This window comes from Equus asinus, chromosome 13 (genome assembly GCF_041296235.1).
Source record: "Equus asinus isolate D_3611 breed Donkey chromosome 13, EquAss-T2T_v2, whole genome shotgun sequence".
Taxonomy (NCBI): domain Eukaryota; kingdom Metazoa; phylum Chordata; class Mammalia; order Perissodactyla; family Equidae; genus Equus; species Equus asinus.
Genome location: NC_091802.1, coordinates 18,170,277 through 18,197,360, shown reverse-complemented (window position 1 = coordinate 18,197,360; position 27,084 = coordinate 18,170,277). Strand labels below are relative to the sequence as shown.

Here is a 27,084-nt window from a genome sequence, read left to right as displayed (position 1 = left end):
AGGGAAAGAAGCCAGTCAGAAAAAGACAAATACTGTGTGATTCCACTTATATGAGGTACCTAGAGCAGTCAAATTCTTAGAGACAGGAAGTAGAATGGTGGTTGCCAAGGACTGGGGGCAGAGGGAACAGGGAGATTGTGTTTAATTGGGACAGAGCTTTAGTTTTACAAAATGAAAAGCATCGTGGAGATGGATGGTGGTGACGGTTGCACAACAATGTGAATGTACTTAATGCCACTGAACCGTGAACTTAGAAATGAGTAAGATGGCAAATTTTACGTTATGTGTATTCTACCACAATTAAAAAAACAAAACAACTGTGGCCTTAAAACTGAGGCAGGAGATTCTTTACTGTGAGGGTGGAAGGCAAAGATGTCAGATTCTCCAGTGGTCATGGCTGCATGGCCTTGGATAATAACGTCAACGTTTACAAGCCTTTGTGTTCTCATCTGTAAAAGGGGGAGACTAATCCCTGTTTAAAATAGGTTGTCATGAGGATCAAATGCGATGGCGTTTGTGAAAGTAAGTGGTGCATATTAGATGTTCAAGAAATGTTGGTTGAATGTGAATTTGTTAATCTGAAATAGAGCCTCTGAGGGGCCGGCCCCGTGGCCCAGTGGTTAAGTTCGCGTGCTCCGCTTTGGCGGCCCAGGGTTTCGCTGGTTCGGATCCTGGGCGTGGACATGGCACTGCTCATCAGGCCATGTTGAGGTGGCGTCACACATGCCACAACTAGAAGGACCCACAACTAAAAAATATACAACTATGTACTGGAGGTATTTGGAGAGAAAAAGGAAAAGTAAAAAAAAAATATTAAAAAAAAAAAACCTACCAAAAAGTAAAATAAAATAGAGCTTCTGAGAGTGGAACAGAATATCTTATGATTTTTTCCCCCAGGTAATTAGCATTAAGAATAAGACTGAAGGTTTTGGTGAAAACGAAACTGTGCAATTTACTTTGGATTTAATTCATCTGTGCTCTGCCTGTCTGCCCTCCATTATGCATCTGTCAAGGGGGTGACTTTTTCAGACTGTTTGCTCTGCAATCATATACCCGTGTGCCCAAATGGAGAGTTTTCTTAATTTCTGCGTCACTGAATCCCTCCTTCAAGCGGGAAGAAGCTCAGGACAGGTGGCTTTCCTGCCCTGCAGGACCAAGTGTCCTCCTGAGAGCGAGTCTCCAGGGCTCAGCTCCCCAACCCTCCACCTCCCTGCCCCCCTGCTCTGCCCTGGGGAGACGCCTCTGAGCGAGGGAGGCATCCTGGGGCAGAGGGCTCTCTGATAGTACAGCCTGCTGGGGCCTGGCTTCCTCAAGGAGGCTCCTTGGGCAGGCAGGACTTTGCCCTCCATGTGAATGCACCAACCAGGGCTCCCACTGGGGCCAGGACTGAGCTGGAGGAAACTTTTCAGAACAGACTCCTCAGAAACAAGAGCAGTCACCCAGGTATGAGAACCCTGAGGCTTCTCATTAAAATGGTGGTTTGGCCTGTGAAGTTAAATCCATACCAGATATAGTTCTGGCTGGGTAAGTGCTGATGGCTGTGGGTGACCAGAAAGAAGACCCACAGCATCAGAAGAGACGGCTGAGAAGGAGCCTGGGTTGGGGGATGGAAAGGCCTGAGCTGGATTTTAACCGAGAAACTGTCAGAAGCTCTTTGTTGGATTGATCACATTTGTAAACTGTTGCTGGCAGGAGACAGCAAATTGCAACAGTCATCTCAAAAGCCACTCTGGCATATTTTCAGTTTGGAGAGAACAAAGACCCAGAGAGGTGGGATACTTTATTTTTTAATTAGCAAGTACAACTGATATTTAGTTTCACTTGAAGCAATGAATACATACAATTGGTGAACTATTACCATCTCCTACCTTAACCCCAATTTTTTCACAATTATCTGAAATATGTTTTACAAACATAGAGCTTTACTTTTCAGATGGATAAAGGCAAACTCTAACTTTAAACCAATTTGACAGCAAGGAAATCTTTATCTTCTTGCATTGAATGAGAACAAAGGGTCACCTAATTTTAAACTCCTGTAAGACCTTTGCCTCAGTTAATTAGTCAGCTGCCAAGCCTCTTTGTTGATCTCAATCTTGTGAAATCCATTTTTCTTATCAGCACAGACTAAGGCTTTTGATAGAACAGGATCCAAATGAAAAGGACGTTTACATCCCTGAGATGGGCTTCAGAACTTCTTTTTAATTAAAAGCCTTCTTAAAATGTAACCTGTATTTCTGATTTGATATATTTTTTTCTAAAAGATGAAGCTTTTCTTGTATCTTCAGTTCCAAGTCTAACTCCACTGCTGACCAGCTGCGAGACCTTCAGCAAGTTTAATTAACCTCTTGGATTTCTGTACAGACAACCCCAAAGATGAGATGTTGTCCCCGCCTGGGGCAGGTGTGTGACTCTAACACATCATTGGACTGCCTTCTCTGTGCCTTCCCCCAGTGCCTAGGCCTGGGCCCAGGGTCACCCCCTCTCCATCCCCCACACCACCCCCATGGCATGAAGAACATGAAGAAATGAGTATACAAAATAGCATGAACTGGGTGATCGCAACTGAGTGAAAATACACCCATTGCCCTGGATTCATTCTTTCATCAGACATGCTGTAAAACACCTACTGTGTGCCTAGTGCTGTTCTGGGCCCTGGGCATTAACTGTGTACAAGATAGACGAGATTGTGGTGAGGGAGAAACAGACAGAAAACAAGCAAACAAATGGACAAGATGAGTTCAGACAGCGGCAGGTGCGCTACTGAAAATAAGGCCACGATGTTGAAGAGAGTGGCTGGAGTATGCAATTTGGGGGTATTTTTGTTTTGTTCATTACACTTTTGGTGTTTTCCAAGTTTGCCAAAATAAAGTTCTATTAACTTTGGAATCAGAAAGAAATTAAAGGGGAAAAAAAACCACTGTATACTCCGAGGGAAGTCACCAAGAGGGAGAGCGAACACACCTGGCAGTAGAAATGTAGAGACCAGGGGCTGGTGAGAGTTTTTCCCTCTGTTTCCCACTTTCGGTCCTGTCGTCATTATGTTGAGCTTATAATTAGACCTGCTGCGCAGGGAGCCGCCTTCCTGGGTCTCCTCGCTGCGTGTTTACCTCCTGCCTGTTTAACCAGCTTGAGAGCAGCTCCCACAGGCCATGATCAAACATGAGTTCATCGCTCTCGTTCCCCTGGGAGGGATGTCCGACCCTGCCTGGAGCTCCGTGTGTGTCCCCGTCTCTGGAGAATGTCCTAAGACTGTCTTTCCTGGCCAACCAGCCAGAAGGAGCCTGGCCTGGGACCTCTGTGCCCTGGGACCTCCCTCAGCTTCCCAAAGCCCTCAACAGACAGATGGGTTTAGGGAGGGCTATGGGGTGTGGTTTGAGGGGCGAAAAGAGGTCACACAGGACCATTCTTATATCCAAGTTCAATCCCATTACATGCACTTTCCAGCATCCAAGTTGACCCTTAAACAGACATCTTGCTACAGCCACAGGCCCTCAGAAAGGGTAGCACATAGCAAAGGGGCTCTGGCTGCAGTAGGGGAAGGAGGAGGTAGCAGAGGCATCCGCCTCCAGCCTCCAGCCGGTGTCAGAGGCGGGCAGGCTTGCAGCAAAGGGAACTGGGGGACCGGGCGAGAGTCTGGAGACAGAGCCCGACGACCAGAGCATCCAGTTCTAGGGCGAGGGCCAAGAGCAAGAATGGAATCCAAAGCAAAGGTCGGCAGAAGTGAGCCCTCGGGGGGGCCCCTGGAAGTGATGCTGAGGGAAGAAGCTTTCCTGGAGACCCGCCCGGTCAGTCAGAGGAAGGAGGGAGATTCCACGGGCTTCCATCCCCTCTGACAGCGCCTGCCCCCTCCCACCCGCCTTGTGCCCGTTTTTGTGTGTCCTTCCGGTCAGGGGAGGCTAGCATGTGTGAGGAGGCAGGTTTGAGAGAAACGGTAGGGGCCTTGGCTTCGCAGCTCTGCCGAGTCCAGCTACCACGCAAAGAGCACTTGGTTGAGTCCTTATATTACAAAGCAACTGTTGCTGTAGATCAAAGACAAACTCCTTGTTAAAAGCCTGGAAGAAAAATGCTCAGATATTCACATTGATTCACTCGGCTGATGGATAATGGGGAACATTTTCCATCCCTCATACATCCCTATTTTAAAACATCAAATTCTAAATTGTAAAAGTAATGCAGAAATACATGGTCGTTGTAAGATTGTGATGACATGAGGTATATGGAATAAAAACAGAAAGGCCGCCTTGATGACCTCCCCAGTGCCACCCCCCCACCCACACCATGGTGACTGCTGATATCAGTTTGGTGTACATAACTCGTATTGCTTTTATGTTTAAAAAAAAAAAGTTTAAAGAATGAATATCACATGGGCCAGGGAGCGCAGAAAGTTCTTGCCGAGGAGGCTTGCTTACCACATTTGTGGGGCCTGTCTGAGAGTCAGGGCGAGCATTGCAGCATCTGACGGAGGCCTCTGGGGCACTGGGCCTTGCACCATTGTCCTCCTGCTCGCTGCATTCCTGAGAGAGGCCCAAAAGACCAGCTCTCCTCTCACCCAGAAACCTCTTCCTCTGACAGGCAACTGTGCACAAGGGGATCCTTGTTAAAACTTCCTTGGGAAACCTAGACTTCAGACCAAATGAAGAAAGTGGAGAAGAAAATTCTTCTCCATCTGGTGAAAAACAAGTGGAGAAATTTTGGAGACATGGGAGCCAATGGAGGCAGAGATGAGGCCCCATCTGCCCCCAGCCACCCACCTGCCCAGCTCCTGACCTCTGCCTCCCACTTCGCCCTGACAGGCAAATGCATGGGGAGAAGGAGGCTTCTGGCTAAGTACTGGTCACCTGGTGCTACTGGAAGCTGAGACGAGCCTACAGGCAGCTTAGACACCCATCCATCCTTCCCAGGAGGTCCCCCAACATTCAGGTCCGGTCAGTCTCAGCGCTCCAGGCTCCCTGACCCTGTGGGCTTCCTTGTTCGGCCCACCACCAGCATCTTTCCTCTTCTTCAACCGTGCAGTTGCCATGATGACTAGTCAGGTGCCCCTGTGTGGAGGCGGGGCTCTTCTCCTGGGCTGCAGAGAGCGGTGGAACCCAGTGAGGTCTTAAAAGCAAGAGCTGCTCCTAGAGCACCTTTGTAATTTGCTTCCCTACTGTTTAAGCCCTATTTTAAAATTATAGGCAGGAAAAAAATTGGAGAGAGAAAAACTGGACACCTAAGTGCCCAGCAATCAGAGAAAAGATAAGTAAATAAATGATGGCTTATCCATATTACACAGCCATTAAAAAGGATGTTCACAAAGAGTCTTTAATGACATAGGGAAATGCTTGGCTCAGCAAATGTAAAGTAGGTTTGCAAGAAAAAACTCCTCAAAGAAAGGGCTTGGCAGTACATTAAGTCTAAGAAACGCTGCATCTCCATCCTCTCTTGGAGATTCATGTTGCACGTTGGTGTATTAAAGCCTCTAGTGAGCCTCACAGGCTAGCAACTGTATTTAGCTTCATTTAACTCAGTGTTTTCCCCATCTACGTGATGACAGAGCCCTTTTCTCTAGGGCCCCCTTTCCAAACCCCAGGGCCAAGGCATGTCAACCCTGCCTGGCTCGTTGTCTCCCTGTTGGGTGGTCACTGTGTCTCCCAGAGACATCCACACCTCCCTGGAGGACCAAGGAGCTGCTTGACTTGGGGGCTGCATTTCCTACATCCCCCCGCTGCCTGGCACATGGGAGTTTGCAGTAAGAGCTTTGGGAGTGAACTGAATTAGAGTCCATGTTTGTTTCCAATTTAGATACTAATGATCTGACTTCTCCTTCCTTCTTCTTTAAATGGTGTTTATCCTCGGTATTATCATAGGATGAGCAATCCATCAAACCCACGCCTGTCATTAATCTACCTGTACCTCCATCCAAGAGAATAATCACCGACTGGGCAGGAGCCAGGTGCACTAGCTGGCTTTCCTGGCATTGCTGTATGATGAGCCCAGCACTTTCCCACCTGGGCTTTGGCCCATGCCAGCCATTGGCCTGGCTCTGCCTCGACCCCTTCACCCCTTCCACACCTGGACAACTCCTTCAGGACTTGGTATAAATGTCATTTCATCAGGGAGGGCTTCCCTGATTCCATTATGTGTATTAGGTCCCTCCATCACAAACTTTCGTAGACACTTCCTACCTCCTATCACAGACTTTAATTGGGTATTCATTTGTTTCACCTCTCTAGACACTAGGCTATAAAATCCTCGAGGGCAGAGACCCAGTTGGTTCCGTTCACCACAGTATACCCAAAACTTAGCACAGTGTGTGGCGCATAGTAGGCCAACGAATGTTTGTTTCTGAATGAACTGTGACTTGATACTTCACTTCTTAAACTGTTTAGACAATATCTTGATATTTCACATGTTAAATTAGCTCATCTAATTTTCTCATCTGTAAAATGGGTAGAAGGAAGGAAGGAAATTAAATTCATTACAGATAAATCCTGAAATCTTCAGTGACGTAACACACATAAATCCAATCAGCAGCTTGGGATTAGGAAGATGTTCCACGTAGTCACCCAGGGACCCAGGTTAACAGCATCTCTGCGGTCCCCAACAAGTGGCTTCCGAGACTGCCCTGGGAGTTGAAAACCAGCTGGCAGGTGGGAGAGACTGGAGGATTCTTGGAGAGGTTTTTAAGGGCCAGGCCCTAAAGTGAAACACATCACTTTCTACCCACATTCAATTGCCCCAAATCCAGTCACATGGCCACATCTACCAGCAAAGGAAGCTGGGAAACGTAGCTCGGTGCCCAAGATTAAAAGGAAAGTGCATATAGAGAAAAGCCAGCTAGTTCCTGCCACAGAAACCACTATGTTGAGTGGGTTTAGAGCAGGGGTCAGCAAACTATGGCCCACAGGCCACGTGTTTTCGTAAATACAGTTTTATTGGAACTCAGCCATGGTCGTGTGTATCTTGTCTATGGCTGCTTTGTGCTGCAGGGGCAGAGTTAAGAAGTTGCAACAGAGACTGTACGGCCTGCAAAGCCTGAAATATTTACTCTCTGGCCTCTTACAGAACAAGTTTGCCAATGCCTGGTTTAGAGGATTTCTCAGAAAGTTCTGTTTATGATTACTTCACCTTCGGCAATAAAGAAGGAAAAAAGCATCAAGTCTGACAGTACATTGCAAATATTCTTTCAAAGCAAGAAAAAAGCAACTTTGTACTCTTCAGCAATTGCTACTGAAAACTAACTGCAAATAATAAAAAAGTAGAAATAATCATAGTAATGCTGGTTTTCATGTCACTCATCTAGCTCTTTAGTAAGGAAGATGAATAAGCAATAAGAAGTAGACAGCCCCTTCCGATATGGCAACTTGAAGAGTAGGTGGCCCAGTGAGACGTAAGGCCCTACTTCTGCAGCGATGGTGTAGTCGGGGCAGGCTCCGCTTATGACAGGAGCAGCGGACAAAACAAACTTCTCCAAGGATGGAGTCCTGGCCACAGGCGGGGGCTCCCGGGCCTCTGTAACCTGGCCCACCACAAGCAGACTTGTTGGTCATCCAGCACTTACCCCCTTCCCAGCTGATCCCTCAGCCCTTCACCAGGACCTTGGCAACAATGACAGAGGGTGCACTTTATTATAAATGACATCAGCAACTATAACGGCTTGTGTTTACTGAGCAGATGCCGCAGGTCAGGGTGCTGTTTGGTCCTTCTCACGCATAACACCATCCACCCAAGTGGACAGGTTGAAGTGCTCAGCGTGTGAACTCATGCCATGCGGTTCCAGAGCCCTGAATGAGCAGAAGTGGAGCAAGGATGGGGTACCCGGTTCCTGGGGCTGCGGGCAGCTCCAGCCCGGTGAGGCCGGGTTCATTGCAACCCCAAACCTACCAGGCCTTTCGTGGGCCTGCCTGTGGGCATGAGGAGAAACTTGAGATTCAGCAGGGCCTCCCCAGAAGCCCATTAAGCAAAGAGGAGTAAGCCCTGAGCTCATCGGTCTGTCCGACCGAGGTGGGGAGGAGCCCTGATCAGCGCTGCTTCCTTCCCCTGATGAATTATTCACTTCCACAGCCAGGCAGCAGATCGATAATGCAGGAGGCAGAAGCCCTGGCAGGTACCAGCTGCCCGCTGACCGGCTCTGCCTCAGGCTCCAGGGAGGGAGTCTCCGCAGCCCTCCCAAAAGGGGTCGGCTGTCCTCAGGGCACCAGGCTGGGAGCGGGGCTGCAAACACACCCAGGAAGAGGAAGCTTTTACAGCTTCCATACCTCCTCTGCCTGGAGGGGCCTGTTTGGCCATTAGCACAAAGGAACTATGTGTACCTGAGCCGACCTTGGGAGCAGGAATTCCTACCACAGGACAAGAGTGCAAGAGACATCAGGCTTCTCAAGGCCCCTTCCCTTGCTTTCCTCCAGGGTCTGGGGGGTGGAGGCCCAGGAGAACGAGGGTGTTAATCTTGGTGGTGAGTGGAAGTTTCCATCCAAGCAAATTTAAGACACCTGCTTGACTTTCCTGCATCCCCAAGCGGGTTCCAGCAGGTCCAGGGTAGCGGGGCAGAGGCTGGGGGAAGGGGGAAGCTCTGTGCCTCCTTGGAAATTGTGCTTTTGGGGCACACCCACCCTGACTCTCTGGCTGCCTCCCACCACGTGCACGACCTCCCCCCACCGACACGCGGGCTGCCTTCTCCACACAGGGCTGCAGCCTCACTGGCGAACACTCTGGGAAGTGGGGTGCAGGCCTCTTCTGCTATGACACCCCCAAACTAATCTGGGGTTTCTCTCTTTGTCCTTCTCTTTGCTTCTCAGTATTGCCTAGATTTTCTCAGTTTGTTACAACAAACCCTTGTAAGTAGGTAAGAAAGGACAACGATGATTATTTTTAGAAGGAGATCAAAGGCCCACTGGAGAAGGTACGCCCAAGGTGAGGCTGTGGCCACTGGCCCACTCCGGCTTCAGGCATCTTGCCCAGAGCTGCTCCAGTGTTAAAGTGCATGGGAACCACCTGCAGATCCTGGTAAAGGACAGATATTCCGAGTCATTAGGTCAGGATGTGGCCTGAGTTTCTGTATCTCTGCCAGTCCACGTGATGTCCAGGCTAATGATCCAGAGGCCACACTGTGAGGAGCAGGGCTCTCGAGGCTAGCCCAGTGGCTCCCAACCTCGAAAGACCATTGGCATCACCTGGAAAGCTTTTAAAAATCCGTATGCTCCAGCCACACCCCAGGTAACCAGAGTCTCGAGGAGTGGCAGCCACGCCTCAGCATTTCCCAAAGCTTCCAGGTTGTTCCAATGTGCAGTCAGGACTGAGAAGCCCGCTCTAGACCAGCTCAGCTCACTCCTTTACCTGCGGAGACTGAGGCCCAGAGAGGCCGGGGCCTGCGCAAGGTGACACGGCCGACGAGTGAGAGGCTTGGGGCCTGAGCCAGAGAGCTTTCCTGGGCACACGGGGTTGTCTCCTGCCGTGTGTCAGGGAGTGGGAGGAGGCAGGTAGGTCTCGGGATAGAGGATAACAGGCACTCAAGCGTCAGGCTCGGGTGCCCAGAACCACCCAGATTCTGGGATGTTCTCCAGGCTGGGGCCAGGCTGTGCCCCAACGTGTGTGCAGCCCTCATGGTTCACCAGGAATGCCATCGGGCTTCCAACAGGCCTGTGGGTGTGAAGATCAGATTGTCACCCTGTTTATAGATGAGGAGTCGAGGTTCAGAGAGGCCAGGCCCCTTGTCCCAGGGCACAGATGTCTGTCATTTGAGGCCTCCTGCACTGTGGAAACTCCGACTTTTCACTTGCTGATTCTGACACGTGTCCTCCCCTCCCCCGTTTTAAAGTTTCTAACATTGAGTTGCGTCTGAGAAATGATGCCAAAGAAATTTTCAGGCCACCAAGCCAAGCGGTAAAGTGGTTGGCACTCACAGTGCCCACGTGGACAAGGTGTCCATTCGCCTGAGTGTTATTAAATTGATAGCGTTACACTGACAGCATTTCATCTTAATTTGGTCCCCCGAGTGGTGCTTTAAATGCCTTTGGAAAGATCACGAGAGGCTTCCGGTGGAGGCCGCCCTCCTGCTTTGGGCTCCCCAACCTCGTGGGGCAGCCCTCTGGACCACCAGTTTCCCTCCCTGCTACCCCATCTTCCCAGGGTGCATTGCTCACCCCGCCCCCAACAACCAACTCCCCCCTTCCTTCCAGAGCTTTTCCTCCAGGTTGAAGTTCCCATGGTCCAGGAAGCCTGTCCTTTTTCATCTTTGTGTCCTCAGGGTCCAGTTCAGGGCCTTTACATAGTAGGTGCTTAGTACAAGGTTGTGGAAGGAGAGAGGGAGGGGGCCCTGCCTCAGGTCCCTCAGGGACGCCTCCCCTCCCCCTCCCAGGCAAAGCTTGCTGCTGCCTTCCAGCTCCCCTGGTGAGCGCCCACTGAAGCCCTTACACGCCGCTGTGGTCTGAATGTTGTGTCCCCCAGATTTGTATGTTGAAATCTTAACCCTCAAGGAGACGGTATCAGGAGGTGAGGCGTTTGGGAGGTGGTTAGGTCATGAGGGCACAGGTCTCACGGGTGGGATTAGTGCCTTTATGAAAGAGGTGGGGGAGGATATGGCTCTGCCCGCAGCGCCTCCCCCTTGGCCTGCCCTGCTGAGGCCCCGCCACCTTCCACAGCAAGCGACCTGCTTCATCCTGCAGCCTGGGAAATGGAGCCTGCCCCTCACCTCCCCCTCCCCAACACAACAAACTCTCCCCTGCCTTCCACAGGGCTTCAGCCCCATAGGGCTTTCCTCTCTGGGCAGCAGAGCTTGGCAGCAAGAAGCCAAGTCTGGGGTCAGACCTAGGGAGGGGGTCAGTTCACCAACATTCATTCAGTACCTTCTGTGTGCCAGGCATGGTGTGACCTGGGGCAAGTCCCTGAACCTCTCTGGGCCTCAGTTTACCAATCTGAACCCAGGGACAACACTAGTAACCCCCAGGAGTGCCGTGTGCATTTGCCAATGTGTGTAAAACGCCCAGCATGCTCCAGGCTGTCAGCAAGTGCCAGTTTCCTGCCCTCTTCTCTCCGCTCTTAAATTCTTTGTTCATATGCCAAAGAACAACTGAGGGGAGGTGGGACTGGCGTTACTCACTGGAGAAACTGAGGCACAGAGAGAACAAATGACTTGCCCAGGGGAAAGCCTTGAGGTGGCCACGGGGCCCCAGTGTTTCCAGGCTTCCCAGTGCCCAGCTCCCAGCCTGACCCTGGGACTGACAGGCTGAGTGGACACCCCCCAGTTGTTGGAACCCCTTGACCCCAGCAGCATAAACACAGGCCCACAGTGTGCACATACGGTCAGCTTTATTTCTTTCCATGCCAAGAACTACAGAGCAGTGAACTGGTGAGGGCGGTGCCGGGGTGGTGAGGGGCAGCGCTTGCTGCTCCCTGTGGGACACTGGAGAGGCTGGGTCAGCGCCCCAAGCTGGGCCGTAGTGCTCATGCAGCCAGTGGCTGGACTGAGATGGAGTTGGGACAGCAGGGCCACTGTTCCTTCCAGCTTCAAGGAGGCCTGGGGCAGCCAGGCTGCTGTGGGCAGGGCGGCGGGGCCCTCCCTCCCAGGCTTATCTTTGAAGGGTTTCTGGTCCTGGGGTTTGTGCTCCTCTCTACCAGAGGGGCCGGGCTCTTGGGGCCTCTACTCCTTCCACACACCTCGAGGCCTCTGAGCTCCATCCTTGGTACTAAACTCTCAAGTCGTTCTTGCCTGAATGGAAGGATGTCCCAGCTGTGCCTGTTTCTTCGGCTCTGCTGGTGGCTTCTGTCTTTCTCAACTCTTCTGGGTTTTGGGTATGAACAAGTGTGTGTGGGTGTGATCCTGGGGGGAGCGGGGCAGGTCTGGGTGTGTGAGAGGCCCTGTGCACTCAGAGGCCACAGTCCTACCTCTGCCGACATTTCACAGGAGACCAGGCTTAACCCATCTGCTCGTTTCTCTCTTCTCCCGGGGGTGCTGAAGCTGGGAAACCCTGGGGCCTGCCAGGAAACTGCCAATTCATGATCCCTCCTTCCAGAGCCCGGGAACAACCACCAGCTCCATAGACCTCACATCTCCCCTGGCCTGACCTGACCTCAAAAGTGACACAAATATTTTGGGCTCACTCCCTCCCTCCCCCGACAAAGAGAGGCATGTCTATTTAGGCCTCAAAGGCCCCATAAAGCAAACCCAGCCAGCCCCTCCTTTAGGGTTGGGAGCGGTTGGAGTTTATTCCCCAGGTAGGGGACTGACACAGGACCACCAGCCCAAGAGGGATCCACCCAGTGGCCCTGGGCCCTGCAGACCTCCCCTGTCACGCAGCCCCTCCTAGAAGGCTTAGAGCTGCACTCGGGACTCAGAGCCCCTCCTGGCAGACAGAGCCTCTGTGCTAACAGGTTCCCTCCCAGGAGCCTCTGAGAAGTGGGGGGAGATGGGCGGGGGACCTGAGAGGAGGCACAAGGGTCCGGAACGGGTGAGGGGAAACATTCCTTGCCAACCTGAGGCCACTCTGGCTGTGGCTGAGAACCTGCCCTCCCACGATGCACAGTAAACCCGGCTGCTGGGCGGGGCCTGCCAGGGCGGGAAACCTGGAGCATCCCTCCCCGAGGGTCTGGGAGCTGAAGCCAGCAGGGGAGGCCGGAGCAGGAGAGGGCCCCGTGGGCACAGCCTGCACCAGGGAGAAGTCCGGGGAGAATCTTGGGGCCGAAAACCAGGCAGGAGCCCGAGGGTTCTTGCTCAGCTCCTTTGAGGCGTCCCATTAGGTCCTGAGACAGAGGCCATATGTCCCGCCCCTGCCTCCGGGCATGTGAGTGTATCCCCAAACCCCGGGCTCCCCACTCTCCTGTAGACAGGACCCTTCGGCCAAGCTCTTCCCTCTGTCTTGGAACTCTCTGGACCCAATAAACAATAAACTTCCAGAAAAACTCTCCAGCCCACTCCCCTGCGGGCAGTACAAACACTGCTAAGAGCCTGGGAGCCCGTGGGAAGTCCCCGCCGGGGTTGTCCCAAAGCCTCCTCCACGGAAAGCCTCAGCTGTGTGTGGAGGGCCAGAGGCACAGGGTGAGGCACGAAGCTTCAAATGCAGCTGGGCTGGGAGCCGGAGCCCAGGCCCTGCCTGAGCCTCTGCATGGAGACCCTCAGCCGCTCTGCATGGGGACCTGAGCCATTCTGCATAGGGCCCCAAGTTTGTACCCCAGACCATGGGGGAGGCCATGGCAGAGCAAGAGCTCACGCCCAGGCTCCTCCTCACTGGCAGAGCAGGGGGCGGGGTGAGGCCAGGGCGGTTGGTTGGTGGCCCAGGCTACACACAGGTAAGGAGCAAGAGGAGGCCTAGGTCATCCTGGGAGACGCTCCAGGACCAGAGTTCTCAGCAGAGATATTTCCGAGGCTGAAAAGTTTGGGAAGCATCCGAGGGTCGTGCTGACCCTGTTCTTGTCTTCACCAACATCCCTCTCTGTGCCTCCGCCCTGCGATGAATGTCACTGTCACCTCTTTCCGGGGTAGCTGCACATCCCATGTGCCTGAGGGGGTCCAGGGTGTGTGCTGAGGGGCAGCTCAGCGTCTGAGCTCTGGACACTGGCTGGGAACGCAGCAGGTATGTGGCACAGGGCGTGCAAACGGTCTTTTTTATCCCCGCAAGAAAAATACAAAAGATAATGTCCCATGTCTTTGCTCCCGGGCATCGGACACACAGGGAGGGTGCTGCTTCTCTCCCCACCATGCTTCGTCTCCTTTGTGGGGCTAGTTTCTTCTCATTCTGGCAGTAGATGCTGCTTGGTAGATCCCAGGAAATCACGGGAATGAGGAACAAGCCAGAACACTGGGGTCAAACTGTGGGGACGAGCCCATGAGATTACGCCACATTATTCATCGGTTTCACAGTTAATTTAATTTCCTTCCTTCCTTTCTTCCTCTCACTTTTCCTATCTGATGTGGGCTGACAGTAGGGTGACTTGGGGGTTTTCCTCCGAGTTTGTGCTTTTGGAGCTTGGGGATAGGTGGGTGCTTGGCGGTCACGGCCCTGTCCTCCCGTGGGGCGTGGGGTGTGTGGGTTTGGAGCATTCCAGCTGGCCTGGGCCTGCCTCCGTGAGCACAGTGCCCTGGTTCCTTCTACTTCTGCTGAACTGTAAAGGAAAGAACAGTTATGGCAGAAGCGAGCTCAGAACACGAGTCTTCAAGTCCTCATGGACCTGGGTTTCTGTTTCCTAGTGGGGAAAGGTGACGGGGATCATTTGGTTTGGGCTCTTGGTGGGACTCAACTCCTGCCAGTGTGAGGACCACAGCCTGGCTGATTGATTCAGAGCGGGGCATGTGACCCCTGAACACAGAACCATCTATGCTTGCATTTTTTAGTGAAAGCTAAACAATTCCCTCTGCCAATTTGAGTTCGGTTGTCACTTGCCATCGAAAGAATCACAGCTCAAAGGATGAAGAGCAGGACCATCAGGAGGTTCTGAGTGAGGCGGATGCCCCGGGCTGGTGGGTTCCCGCCTCTCACGTGCCTGCACGTCTATCAGACTCAGGTTATGGAACGTGCTTCAGTTCAGATAGAAAGTGGAGGACGTGGATTTTGAACCCAGGAAGGCTGGTTACAAACCTGAAGTCTTCCTTCTCCTAGGTGGCCGAGGTGGCCCGTGACCCCGGAGTCCCCAGCTTTCTGTCTCAAGTTGAACATCCCATGTTTTAGGTCAGTGTCTCCCAAACTTTAATGATTGGGCCAGGAATCTTATGAAAATGCAGATTCTGTTTCTCTGGGTCTGGGTGGGGCCTGAGATTCTGCGTTTCTGGTTCCTGGTGTCAGCTGTCCCTGATGCTGGTCCGTGGGGCACATTTGGAGGAGCAGGTCTCTAGGGGAAAAGCCTAGATTGATCACTGCAGGAGCAGAGATGCTGGGGGGCTCTCTCAAGGCGAGTGTGTGGAGGCAGGGGGACAGACAACCCTGACCTAACAAGCCCAGAAACTCATGAAGCTGCACGGGCCTTGTGAGTGGCTGAGAGGCACCTTTGAAAATGGCTCCCCTGCTTGGATAACTTCCCCAGGCCACCTCTGGATGCTCACAGAAGTCTTACTTCCTGACTTCCACCACATGCCACCACACACACCACGTCCGGCATGTCCTGGCTGTCTTGGCAGGGAAGCTTGTGTGGCCAGCGTGCAGTTTATACAGTGTCACATCCATTGTCTTGGGTGATGGCTCACAAAAGCCTGTGTGCTGGAGGTTTCCTCTTACACCGTAGCCATGAAAACCCCTGAGGCTCAGCCAGACGGACACTGGCCCAGGTCCCAGGGCCACAGAGCCGGCCAAGCTCCTCGCCTCTGCCTCCTAGGCCCATGCTCTTCCCCCATCCGTTCCTACTGACCTACTCTCCAGGTGTGATAGTCAGTCCCACGCAGCTGGTGACTGCCGGGGACTGGCTTGCTTTTGTAGAGCGAGAGGCCGGCCTGTGGCCCCCACTCACTTTACCTCCCCCGCCCCCTGTCCCACAGGGGTGGGCTACCCCATTCCACAGTCCTCACACCAAGCAAGCTGGCTCCCTCCATTCTGTGCAGCTGGACCTCACCTGCGAAGTTGACAGTCACAGCCACGATGATGATGATGATGCCCATGATGATGAAGGTGATGCTGAGCAGCCGGGCCAGGCGGCCCAGCCTCCGGGCCCCGTCCAGGTCCCCCTGTTGCACGCTACTTCGAGACTGCAGAGAGAGGATGGCAGAGACCTCAGGAAGGTGTCTCAGCAGCCCCACGGGGGTCCCTTGCCTGGGCCTCCGGAACACACCCACTCCCCACTGCAGCCCACACTCCAGCATCCGCCCTCGGGGAGAGGAAGCGGGATCCTCTTGGAGAAGTGGCTTGGACTCCAGTGGCCCAGACCTCTTGTGGGGACCCCTAACCAAGCCTGCCCCTCCCTGGCTGGGGACAGCTGGATGCAGAACCAAGCAATGCAGGGCATTGTCTCAGGACAGTGACGGGGCAGGGTAGTACAGTGGAGACCGAGGGCCTGAGAGGACGGACCAGGTCCAGGCCATGCTGAGCTGGCTGGAGCAGATAAGCCAGCCCCAGAGGCTCGCTGCTGCGGCCTCACTGAGATCCTCAGGCAGCTCCTGTGGCTTTTTCTATGGCCTGATGTTCCTGTCTCCTTTCCTCTCTGAGCTCCCTCTTGCCACAAAAGAAAAAAAATCACAGTGTTCCTCCCTCCCCCTGTTTCCCATCAGGGACCACATCCTCATTCAACCGAGCGCACTGTCGAATCACACCAGAAAGGCGAGGTGTTTGGGGTTTGAAGGGGGAAGCCTGGGCCTGGGCGGGCGGGGAGCTACATGTGGCTTCGCAGGGGCCCTATTTGATACTCGCTCCTTCTCAGTGAGCTCGGTTTTTCTTGGCCCTATTTAATTTGGTGAAATCAGGGTGGGTGAGGGAGGGGACAGAGAGGAGCCTGGGGTGGCTCTGCAGGAGATAAGTCCCAAGGATCTGAAGCCCGGCACCCCTGTGATGGTTCAGGTGTCACCTGCTGGCCAGGGCTGGCCCGTGACCTCCAGATTCCTCCCGCTGTAGAACTCCCTGATGCTTCTTGGACTTCTAGAACGGGCACAGGCAGGAGTCCACTGAAGGGCTTTAAGGCCTCAGGCCACTTATTTGGTTATTTTACTTCCTTTGAGGCTCCTGATTCAGCATGGAAATGTAATGAAGGACTTTGATGATGATGATGATGATGATGACGATGATTCGCTGAGCCCTTAGTTTGTGTCGGGCAGCTTTCTAAGGACTGTATTCAAATTATCTCATTTAACGTCAGAATCAGCCTATGAGGTTGGCAGTGTTGCCCACCTTTAAAGAAGCTAAAGTCCAAAGAAGGGACCCTTCTCTTCTCTGTTCTCTTTATGGGGGTGTCCCCCTCGCCGGGCTCCTGTCCTCTTTACCTCTCAGAATTCTAACTGATCCCCCACCCCTACCCCGTGGTTCCCTGTTCCAAGCTCCTTCCAGGCCAGTGCCATCTCTCTGCCACCAGTGCCACCTCTCTGCCACAGCATGGCATCAAACTCGCTTTGCCCCAAACCATAGCTTCCTACTTCCCAGATCTGCTCCTGGCCTTGTGCTCCTCCTTCCACGTGCCAGAGCGCCAATTATTGGCAACAGCCTGGAGTCCTCCCGCTCCGTGACAACTCCTCTCCCATCCTACCCAACTCATCAGTATCCTCTCCTTGTCAATTCCATTGCAACTCTCTTCTCTAGGTCCCTGGCACTTGCCCTAATAGTTCCAGGCACCATTTGTCTCTTAAGCTGGGACAACAGCCTCCTGAGGATCCCCCTGCCTCTAAGCTCTCTTCCTCTCCATTCTACTGCCCACCCGACCATGTCACTCCACAGATATGTACGCCAGGCACTGTGCTAGGTCCCCAGGATGCAGCAGTGTGCAAGGCTCCTCTCTCTGGCAGGGTGCACCATGAATAGCAAAGCCTCATCACAGGGCTGTTTCCTACAGCTCCAATTTCCGGGAGGGAATCCTAGCATCTCTCCTCCTGGACTTCCTCTCTGTCTCTCCCTACCATCAAATACAATCAGGTATGAATTTCTGACCTTTCTGATGTCCCTCAGGTCCATCCCTACCTCTCCAGCCCTAACTACACTGCCCTAGCCACCTCCCTCAATTTGTTTCTTCTGGAGATTGCATCAGCCTCATCCTCACTGGTCTCTCTGCTCCAGCCTTGCCCCCATCCAACCTCTTCTTAACAGCCAAGGTGAGGTCTTTCAAATGCAAGCCTGGTCACGTGACTCCTCATAAAAGGGATACATCTTTATGTCTCAGTGTCTTTGCATGTACCATATCTCTGCTGGAATGCCTTTCCTCATTACCATATTGCCACTTCAACAGCTCCTCCTCATCCTTCAAGAGTCACCTCTAGTAAAACTTTCCTTTGTTCCCACAAGCAATTAATCATCTCCTCCTTGGGGCTCCAAGGATCTTGCATTACTCTCTTTTTCTCCCTTACCACCTTGTGTTATTATTTCTTGTGGCTGTGTCAGTCTCCTTCTCTGGACTATAAGCTCCTTGAAGTCAGGGACCATGCAGCCTCAGTCTTGGTATCCCTCTTATGTAACCTAGGAACAGGCCCCCATAGGTATTCAGTAAATGTTTGAGGAAGTAAAGACTAAAAGAAGAGAGAAAAAGAATGAGAAGAGAGACTGTTTTCTAATCACTGATCTTAGCCAGTGGAATGCTCAAAGTTAAAGGAGGTTCATGAAAATAGAAGATTCATGAAAGAAATAAGGGCAACAGGTCCCATAGGACAGGTAACTGGTATCTGGGCTTTGGCCCCACCCACTAACCCATGCCACTTACAGCTCTCTGCATGGCCAGCCCAGGTCACTGAACTCAGGAATTCAACACCAAAGCAACATTGAAGGAAGAGGGGGCAACATACTGAAAGGTTTCAGGGATTTCTAGGAAGTGTGACTTTAGAAATTCTGGGTCTACCGTGAGTCAAGGGACTCATTAGATGTAAGCATGGCATGCGGGCAGAAGGGCTCAGGGTTTGGGATGAGTCCTGTCCCCCACTTTCCAAAGAAATACTTGTGCACGCAGTAGTGATTCAGGACCATGGAGAGAGGCGCACGAGTGGTTGCCTGGGCATGAGAAGCAGGGTAGGGGAGGTGAGAGTGAGAGGTAATTTTTCCAGTCACACGAAGCCCAATCTCTCTTCTTTATCCACAGAGCCCTCAGTCCTGCATCCCGGTCACACATGTTCCTTCGAGTCCAAGAGACACTGTTGAAGGAGATGCAGTGGAAATGGCCTGATGGAACAGAGCAGACCAGATTGTGGCTGCTTTCTTGTGTCAGACATTTTATACACACTGTGCAGTGTAAACTTCTGATCTGTACAATGGAGGGAGTACAATCTGTACCCTGTCTCTAAGAGTAGAGCCCTAATTTTAGACATAGAAGTTCCTCGCTGCTAGCTGGCACTCATTTCTGAAGTCCCCTCATCAGTTACCAAATGAAAGAACCATCCTTTGACTCTAGGGATGAAAGACCCTTCACTTCTTTTTATGAGCAAATTACCAGCTGCTCTCCCATCCCCACTTAGTGGCATCATCTTCCCCTTATACAAAATGGCTCAAGTTGAAAGCATAATAGTAATAATTGCAGGAATGGTTGTAATGACTGTAAATTAATAGATCACTTCTGATTGCAATGGCTGTGGGAATGGTGAGGGGAAAAAATGAATTCAGGTTAATAGATCATTGACAGACATTGATAAAAGTCTGAGAGCAGGGAGGGGGTAGGAAGAGGGGGAGAGGTGGGGAAGATGCTGGAGAGAGCTGCTCGAGGCTGAAACCAGCCAGAGGAAAGTGGCAACAGAACTTCTCAGGAAAGAGCTTCCTCCACCCACGAGTTTCAAGCCAAGCCCAGCAGATCTGAGGAGAAGGGACAAGACGTGCCAGGGCCGATCAGCGACCAGTCCTTCCACAGAGCTCAAGCATCTCCCAGAAGGTCAAAGCAAAGGGATGTGCTTCCCCATGCCCCTTCACATCCCTCTCTTTGCAACACTGCAATTGTTTCTGGAATACCCTGACTACAAGTTAACCCCCCAGTTGCTGGAGACTGGGGAGGCCTGGTGCGGGGTCACAGGAAAGGAGTCAGAGCAGCTGCAGTGGTGGATACAAGGGATTGGGGATGCTTAGGGGCTTGAGATAACAGCCATTTAGCAGCCAATTCAGCAGTGTGTCAGTATTTTAAGCCATATGTCTGTGTACCAGCTGACCGTCAACCCCAATTGGGGCTCCGCACTCTTACTGAGTGAATGGATAGATGCACAAATGATTGAAAGTCAGCCTGCAACACATCGGTTAAATAATTAGGTAACCAAAAATCCTAAGACAGGGAGCACTGAAGCTGCTCTAGATCTCTGCGGCACTCCAGGTGGGGCAGGAACAACTTGCAGAGAAGGGACTGCTCAGAGCCTTCCCCCAAAACCAAAGACAGGGCTGCCCACCTCCCCCAGGGAGTATAACGAGGGGTGAGACTCCATTAACCCAAAATTGATTGAAGTCAGCACTGCCTGTCCATGGGAGATTTGCCCTTTCCTCTGACATTGCCAGGTTTCATTTAGCATTAATCATAACAGCAACCACTTCCATTTATTGAGCATTTACTCTATGCCAGGTGCTTTCACACATCAGCTCATTTAATCCTCCCAATGGCCCAATGAGGTCGATGGTTTTCTTACACCTATTTTATAGATGAGGAAACTGAGGCTAAAGAAGGAGGCTGAGTGATTTGGACACAGTCACGTGGCTTACAAGGGATAGAGCTGGGATGCACACCCAGGTCTGTCTGAAGCTTGTTTTATCACTGTCCTCTACGGAAGGCCTACCGCCTGGGGTCCAGCTCTTCTCATTGACAGGAGACCTCGCTGGCATTGAGGAACATGGCCACTTCCCAGCCTGACCCAGAAGTAAAATGGATGAAGCCAGCCTTGCCCTGGCCATGCCAGGAGGCTCACAGAAGGCTATGGTGGGCCTGGACACCTGTGATCACAGCTCCTCAGGTAGAGGTCCTGGTTGGCCAGCCCTGCTCACAGGAGGCCCCTGTCAAAGCCACAGTGGGAAGGATGCTACTGGTCCACTAGTCTTCCACTGTCAGAGTTAGTGGAGCAGAGGGAACGGTTGGTGGCAGGGGGTGGAGGGAGAGAGAAAACGAGAAGGAAGTGGAATTCTTCCCTCCCGGCACAAGTGCCTGAAAGGTTTGGCTTTCCTGAGAGGGACACACCATCCCTGCCCCTCGAGGCAGATGCAGTGTGGGGCCATGCAGAGAACAATGAACTGAGCATCCAGCTGACCTGCCTCTCACCAGTTGTGTGACCATGGGCAAGGCACCGTTCTGCATGCCTCAGTTGCCTTGCTTGTTAAATAGGAACAATTAACCAGACTCTGCCAGTCTCTATCAGGGCGTGCTCTGCAGACGGGAAGCTCTAGAGAGGCTGTCAGGGCTGTGGGTCTCCTTCCACTCTGGGGTCAAGGGCCTGACCCTTCACTTGGTAACCGGCAGGGGGACCTCAGATAAGGAGTTCTGAAGTCTGTCCCCAGGACCTGGAGACACCAGCACAGGAGACTTACTCTTTCCATGCTCTCTGTCCACCCTTCACCCCTGCATGGGACCGAGTGTTTCAGCCCTAGATGAATAACTGACCCCTTCCTTCCTTGGGGAATGGAGGGTCCTGTGAACTAGACTGGCTCCCAGAAGAGGGGAGACAGCTGTGGGCACACCCAATAAGGCTCCCCACTTGGGCTCCCCGACTCCCAGGAGGCAGGTTAGTGTAATGGGTGGGAACGTGAACTCTGGTCCTAGGCGTCTGATCCTGGGCTCCCAGTTACCAGCAGTCATTTCACATCTCTGTGCTTCAATTTTCTCATCTGTAAAATGAGAATAACAATACCTAGGCCTCATAGGTTCAGAGTCTGGATGAAATGAGATGATATATGTAAAGAATTTGGACCTGCTCCTAATATTTAGCAAGCATGTAGTGAATGGTAGGAATATTATCCCTCAACACTGGGCTCTCTCAGGTTCCTTCTCCCAGGCTCCTAACAGTTCCCTTTAGAAATTCATTTCCACAACTATACTCCACCCTCACCATCACCCCGCCTGGCTCCTCCTTTGAAATCTCAAACCCCCAATATCTCTCTCATCCCCTGCACCTGCCCTTTGACTTCTCTGAGACCTGTGACCGTCTCCTCCAAGGCTATGGCCATCTTCCCAGCCTCACTCCCTCCCAGTCCAGACTGATCCTTTGGTGCATCATCTCAGCCACCTTCGCCAGCATCTTCTGTGCCACCTGGCCCTGCCCTCATGGCAACTCTGCCATCCCCAGCCTTGGGTGGGCCCAATGTCACATCTGTGACTCTATACCTATAGCTAGAAAAAACCCACACCACCATGCAGACTGATAACAACTCAGACCCTGGTCTCCAGCCTCAGCACAGCCTTCAAGCCATTGACCTGTCTGCCCCTAGTCACCTCTCCTCTCCCATCAAGCCCTTATTTCTCAGCCAATGACCCTGCCCTCCACGCCCCTGGTGGCATGGAGCCCAAACGGCATGTACTACGCCCTTTCCTTTGAGTATTTCTATCTGCTTTTTCCTCACGGCCTCTCCTCCAGGCTCCCGGGGAAGGAGTCCTTCTTCTAGATTGCATCTCTCCACTCTTCAGGAAACTGGCCTCCCCAATCACCTCTCTCCTTTTGGCCTAAGTCTCTCCATCACCAGGGTCACCAGGGGTCTGTAAATGGCCAAGCCAGTGGACTGTCCCATCCTTATTGAACCTGATCTCTCTGCCGCATTTGACTGCTCCCTCCTTCAAACTCGCTCCTCCCTAGGTGTCTTTCTTTTCCAGTTTTCCTCCCACCTCCTGGAATCTTATTTTCAAAACTCTTTTCTCTCCTCTTCTCACCCCTTAAATGCCATAGTCCCCAGAGCTCCGCTGTTTCTGAGTTGGCTAACCAGGAGTCTAGAGCAAGAACCGCTCCTGCCTCCTTGACAGTTCTCTCACCAGGGCCCTACCTTCTAAGCCGCTCCTTGGTCCAGGCCCCCACCACCCCTGCCTGGACTACCTCAAGAGCCTCCTGTGGGGTCTTCCTGCTCTCAGTCCTAACTGCTCTAGCTCATATGCCACAATGCATTTGGGTGTTCATTTTAAAATGTGAACTGACCACATCATGCCTCTGCTTGAAATTTTCCAGGGGCTCCTCAGAGCCACTAGGATAAAACTTAGATTCCTAGAACAGGCCCCTGCCCATCTCCCCTACATCACAGTCCCACATCCTTCTGCCATGCCAGACAGACTGGGTCTTATCCGTCCACTCCCCAAATGCCTAGCAGGGTGCCTGGTTCATAAAAGAGGCACATTCGTTCACGAGGAAGCCTAGTCATCCTCTACCACTTAGTTCCGTGCAAAATAGCAAGTGAATGGTCGACTGACTGAATGTCTGTGTTACCAACTCTTAGAAGGTTTCCAGAAACCTGCTCTGTCCCTTGCCATGGCCATGGTCCAGACCTCTTCATCTCTCACCTGTGCTCCTGCAAAGGTCCCCTCTCCCAAATGCCAGGCTCAGAGGGGCCCCTTCAGACCCTCCTCTCACCCTGCACCAGACTGATCCACCAAGATGGAAATCTGACTGTGCCCCTCGCTGGCTCCAAACCCTACAACGTACACGCTGCAGCAGGGGCAAAGCTTGAAATCGTGCTGCCCGGGGAAAGAAGCCAGTCCCAAAGGACCACATGTTGTACGATCCCACGTATATGAAACGTCCAGAAGAAGCAAGTCCATAGAGACAGAAAGAAGATTTGGTTGTTTAGGTCTGGGAGGGACAAGGAGAGAGGGGGATGATAGAAAAAAGATACGGGGTTTCTTTTGGAGGTGAGGAAAATATTCTAAAGTTGACTGTGGTTATGGTTGCACTTTGTGAATATACTAAAAACCATTGCATTGTACACTTTAGACGGGTGAATTGTATATGTGAACTATATCTAAAGTTCTAAAAAAGAACAACAAACCTGTGATGGCTTCCCCTCCCCCACCAGGGGGACACTCAGCTGCCACTGCATCACTGGGACCTGCCGTATAACAGCGCTTACTATGTGCTGGGTGTCGTTCCTCAGCACTTTGTGTGGCTCATCTCATTTTGCCCTCACACAGCTCTATAACGTAGGGGTTATGGTGACACCCATTTTGCAGATGGGAATACTGAGGAGAAGGGAGGGTTGAGTGACTTGCCTGAGGCCACACAATACCTTATGGTTTTGACTAGCATGGGCGCTTCCTGCCACGTGTTCTCAGAATCTGTTTACGAGTTTCTCCCCACTGGACTGGAGGCTCCTGGGAACGGGCCAAGGTGTCTGGTTTAGTGCTGTACTCCCTACCCAGGGCCCAGTGACCGTGAGACCTGACTCAAGGACCTGCAAAGGATGTAGAAATGCCCTAGGGGTGGGTTCAGTGGTCTCACAGCCTTGGGCCGAGGTTTCTTTGGACAAAGGCAGCCCCTACGCAGCCTGTCCCCTGCCACCCCCCCACCCCCAAGAGACAGATTCTAGTGACTGTTTTCTTCTGGGCTCTTGTGTGGTTTCCCTCCCCAAAGCCTGTCTCCCCTCCTGGGTCTTCTCCCCGTAACCAAGAGGTTGGCCCTGCCCAGAGCCACTGGCTGCACCCTTGGGGTCTGGCTCTGGCCCCAGGTATCCTCAAGTGAAGCAGACAGCACAGGAGTCCCTCAAAGGCCTCGCCCTGCGTCCTGCCCAGCCCTGGCTCTTGCACCCGTGCCAAGTCCCTCAGACTCAGAAATGATGCCAGTGTCCCCCGACGCCCCGGTAGGTGGTCCTGGATTTGATGGGGGTCGGAAAGCCTTCCCTGGCTGCAGACTGGGCTCAGTGGAGTGGACGGACATGTATGAGGAAATAGGGGGTCTCTCAGAGCACAGCCTGGGGGCAGCGGGAGTGACCACAGCTCCTGGGGGTTCGGTGACAGATGACTCAGCGGTGGAGTCACTCCAGAGGGAGGCAGACGGTCCTCTCTGCCCAGTCCTCAGTCCTGGGGCTGGCAATTTTCTTTCCCCTGCTCCAACCTCATCCTGAAAGTCATTGCCTGCCCAGTCTCTCTCCTTCCTGGACCTCAAAAGTCACTTGCTGACCTCTACCAACATTTTCTGTGGATCTTCTGTAAATAGCTCTATCCAAATGGCTTGGTTTGAGGACAATCCAAGACAATTTGCTCAAAACCCTACAGTACAAGAGTGTGAGGAGCAAAGACTAGCCCCTATGCCCCTCCTTGGCAAGGCCAACCATGGCCTCCCACACTCACATTTTCTACCCCTGATCCAAACCTCTCCTACCCTGCAGACAAATGCTGAAATCAGGGCAACCACGAGTCCCAGAAGGCCCCAGTGGGAACTCCCCCGCAGAGGAGCAGCCTGCGAACACCCCTCCCCGTGAGCCCCTCCCGGGAGCCAGGCCCAGGGGCCCTCCGTACGTGGGAGGGAAGCCACTGCTGGCCCTTGGAAACCAGAGCTGGCAGAGGCTGTTAGAATGCCCAGGTGGCCCCAGGGAAGGAGGGGTTGGCTCCCCTCCTGAGAACACGGAGCCCTGGGACCCCATGCCGGCTGCAACTTCTGCTGATACACACTCCCGCTCAGAAATGCCTCCTCGGGACAACCCTACCCACCCAAAAGGCAAGACTCTCAACTTGGCTCTCTTTCTGCAATCAGAATTTAGCTCTAGGCAGTTCCCTGGGGTCCCCTCCCCAGCAGGGATGTGTGCAAAGTCAAGCTGTGTTGGCCAGGAGCAAAGATGAAGGAGCTCTCCTGGCCCCCGGCCCCCTCTCCAAGGGGGAGTGGTAGCCAGCTGAGGCAGGGGGTCTTCCTCAGACCCCGGCACCCAGCTCTCCCTCCTCTACACCGCAGGCAGGGCGTGGGGTTCCTGCTGACCCCTGGGCCCGTCCCTGCCCCTGGAACCAAGTGAACCACTTACCATGATAGAAAAGATGAGGGGGATGAGGTTGAGAGGCCAGACAGGGCAGAAGCAGGAGGCGATGGCAAGGATGAGATAATCTTTGGGGACTTCTTGGTCCTGGGCATAGGAGGTGGTGGCAATGGAAGATGCCCGCCTTGAGCTGGCCCTAGAGGGTGACCGGGGGAGTGTCACCTCCCGGTGCCCCTCGGATATCACCTTGAAGGGCAGGCCATGGCCATTCTGCTCCAGGTCCAGAGCCCCCGAGAGGGACTTGGACAGCTTCAGGGACTTGTCATCCTTGTCGTCCACCTTGATGAGCAGCTTTTCCATCTCTTGCAGGTCCAGGGGTGAGGTGGTGCCTGGCTCCCGTGCGGAGGGAAACTGAGGCTGCACAGGGTTGGCCATGTTGGCCTGAGCCTCGGGCTGCTCAAGCTCCAAGTAGGCACGAGGGGCTCCAGAAGGACCTCAGCGCACCATTCCTCAGCCCAGACTAGGGGCCTACAGGTCAGGGGCAGAGGTATCACCTAGGGGAGCAAGGGTCAGCTCCTCCAGGCCAGCTGAGTTTGGAGGCTGGGGCCTGCCTGCTGCCCCCACGGAGCTCCTGGAAGCTGGAAGCTTGGAAGCTGGAATCAAGTTCAGCCTGGTTCAAGTTTGAGGCCAACTTTGCTGGTGCTGCTGACAGCACAGATGGGCGGGGAAGCAACAGAAAGCAGCTCCAAGAGCAGAGAGAAGAATGCTCCTCTCCCAAGTGAGGCTTAGGCTAAGTCAGGGAGGCTCTGTGTGTGTGTGTGTGTGTGTGCGCGCGCGTGCGCCACAGAGCCTCCCTCCCCCTGCCCTCCTCAAAGATGCTTTTCCTTTTCAATTCCCCTCTCCTCTGAGAACCGCCCAGCAGCGTTCTCCCTGTGCCCAGCCCAGCTCAGCCCAGCTCTGCCCAGCCCAGGCCAGCCCTGAGGGACTCGGGGCTGCTTCTGGTTCCATTGTGGTCCCAGGACCTGCTGCTCTAGTCTGGGGGCTCTGCATGGGGAAAAAGACAAAGGGAGTCACTAAGGGGTGTGTCTTCAACTGTCCTGGGAAACAGCCCTCCGCCTCTCTTCTACTGGAGCAGCTCGCGCTTCCTCCTACCTGTCGGGGAAACGCTGGGCTCTGGACCTATGGCATCCCACCTCAACCCTGACCTCCCGCCCCCACAGGGGGCCAGACCCTGGCTCCTGGCTCCTGGCTCCAGAAGGGAGGGAGAGGCCCCTGGAGGATCCTGTCTGGACCAGGAGGGCCCTCTGAATGGGTTTCTGAGCAGCTCAGCAAGGGGCGGGGCAGAGTAGGCGGAAGGAAGGAAGCGTTGGCCGCATCTCAAGCCCATTAGAGCTCTTCTGCTGTGCTAAAGAGCTGGCCAAGATCCCTCCTGTTTGGGAGCTCCTCCGGGCAGCTGCCAGATCTGAAGGGCCTCGGTTTGGCTGCCTGTCCTCTCTGATTCTTGCTCTGTCTTTGTCCTCTTATGTCTCCTCCCTTGGTTTCTGCCTCCTTTGCTATTCCTTGCATCCCTTTCTCTCTCTCCTTGTTTTACAAGGGGGACTTGGAGCCACCAGGGTGTGTGTGTTTTGGAGGAGGGTGCTGGAAAGAGTTTAAACCCTAGAGTCATGCA

At 53.1% G+C, this 27,084-nt stretch overlaps 1 protein-coding gene across 1 annotated transcript; it reads right to left on the bottom strand.

Moving 5' to 3' along the window:
- Positions 1 to 11,263: 11,263 nt before the first annotated feature.
- On the bottom strand, positions 11,264 to 26,799 carry TRARG1 (trafficking regulator of GLUT4 (SLC2A4) 1). The gene is made up of 3 exons (XM_014827048.3): positions 25,464 to 26,799; positions 15,511 to 15,643; positions 11,264 to 14,073 (listed from the first exon to the last, which is right to left on the bottom strand). The coding sequence occupies exons 1-3, from the start codon at positions 25,848 to 25,850 to the stop codon at positions 14,060 to 14,062; spliced, it is 534 nt and encodes a 177-aa protein (XP_014682534.1). The 5' UTR covers positions 25,851 to 26,799; the 3' UTR covers positions 11,264 to 14,059.
- Between the last annotated feature and the right edge of the window lie 285 nt (positions 26,800 to 27,084).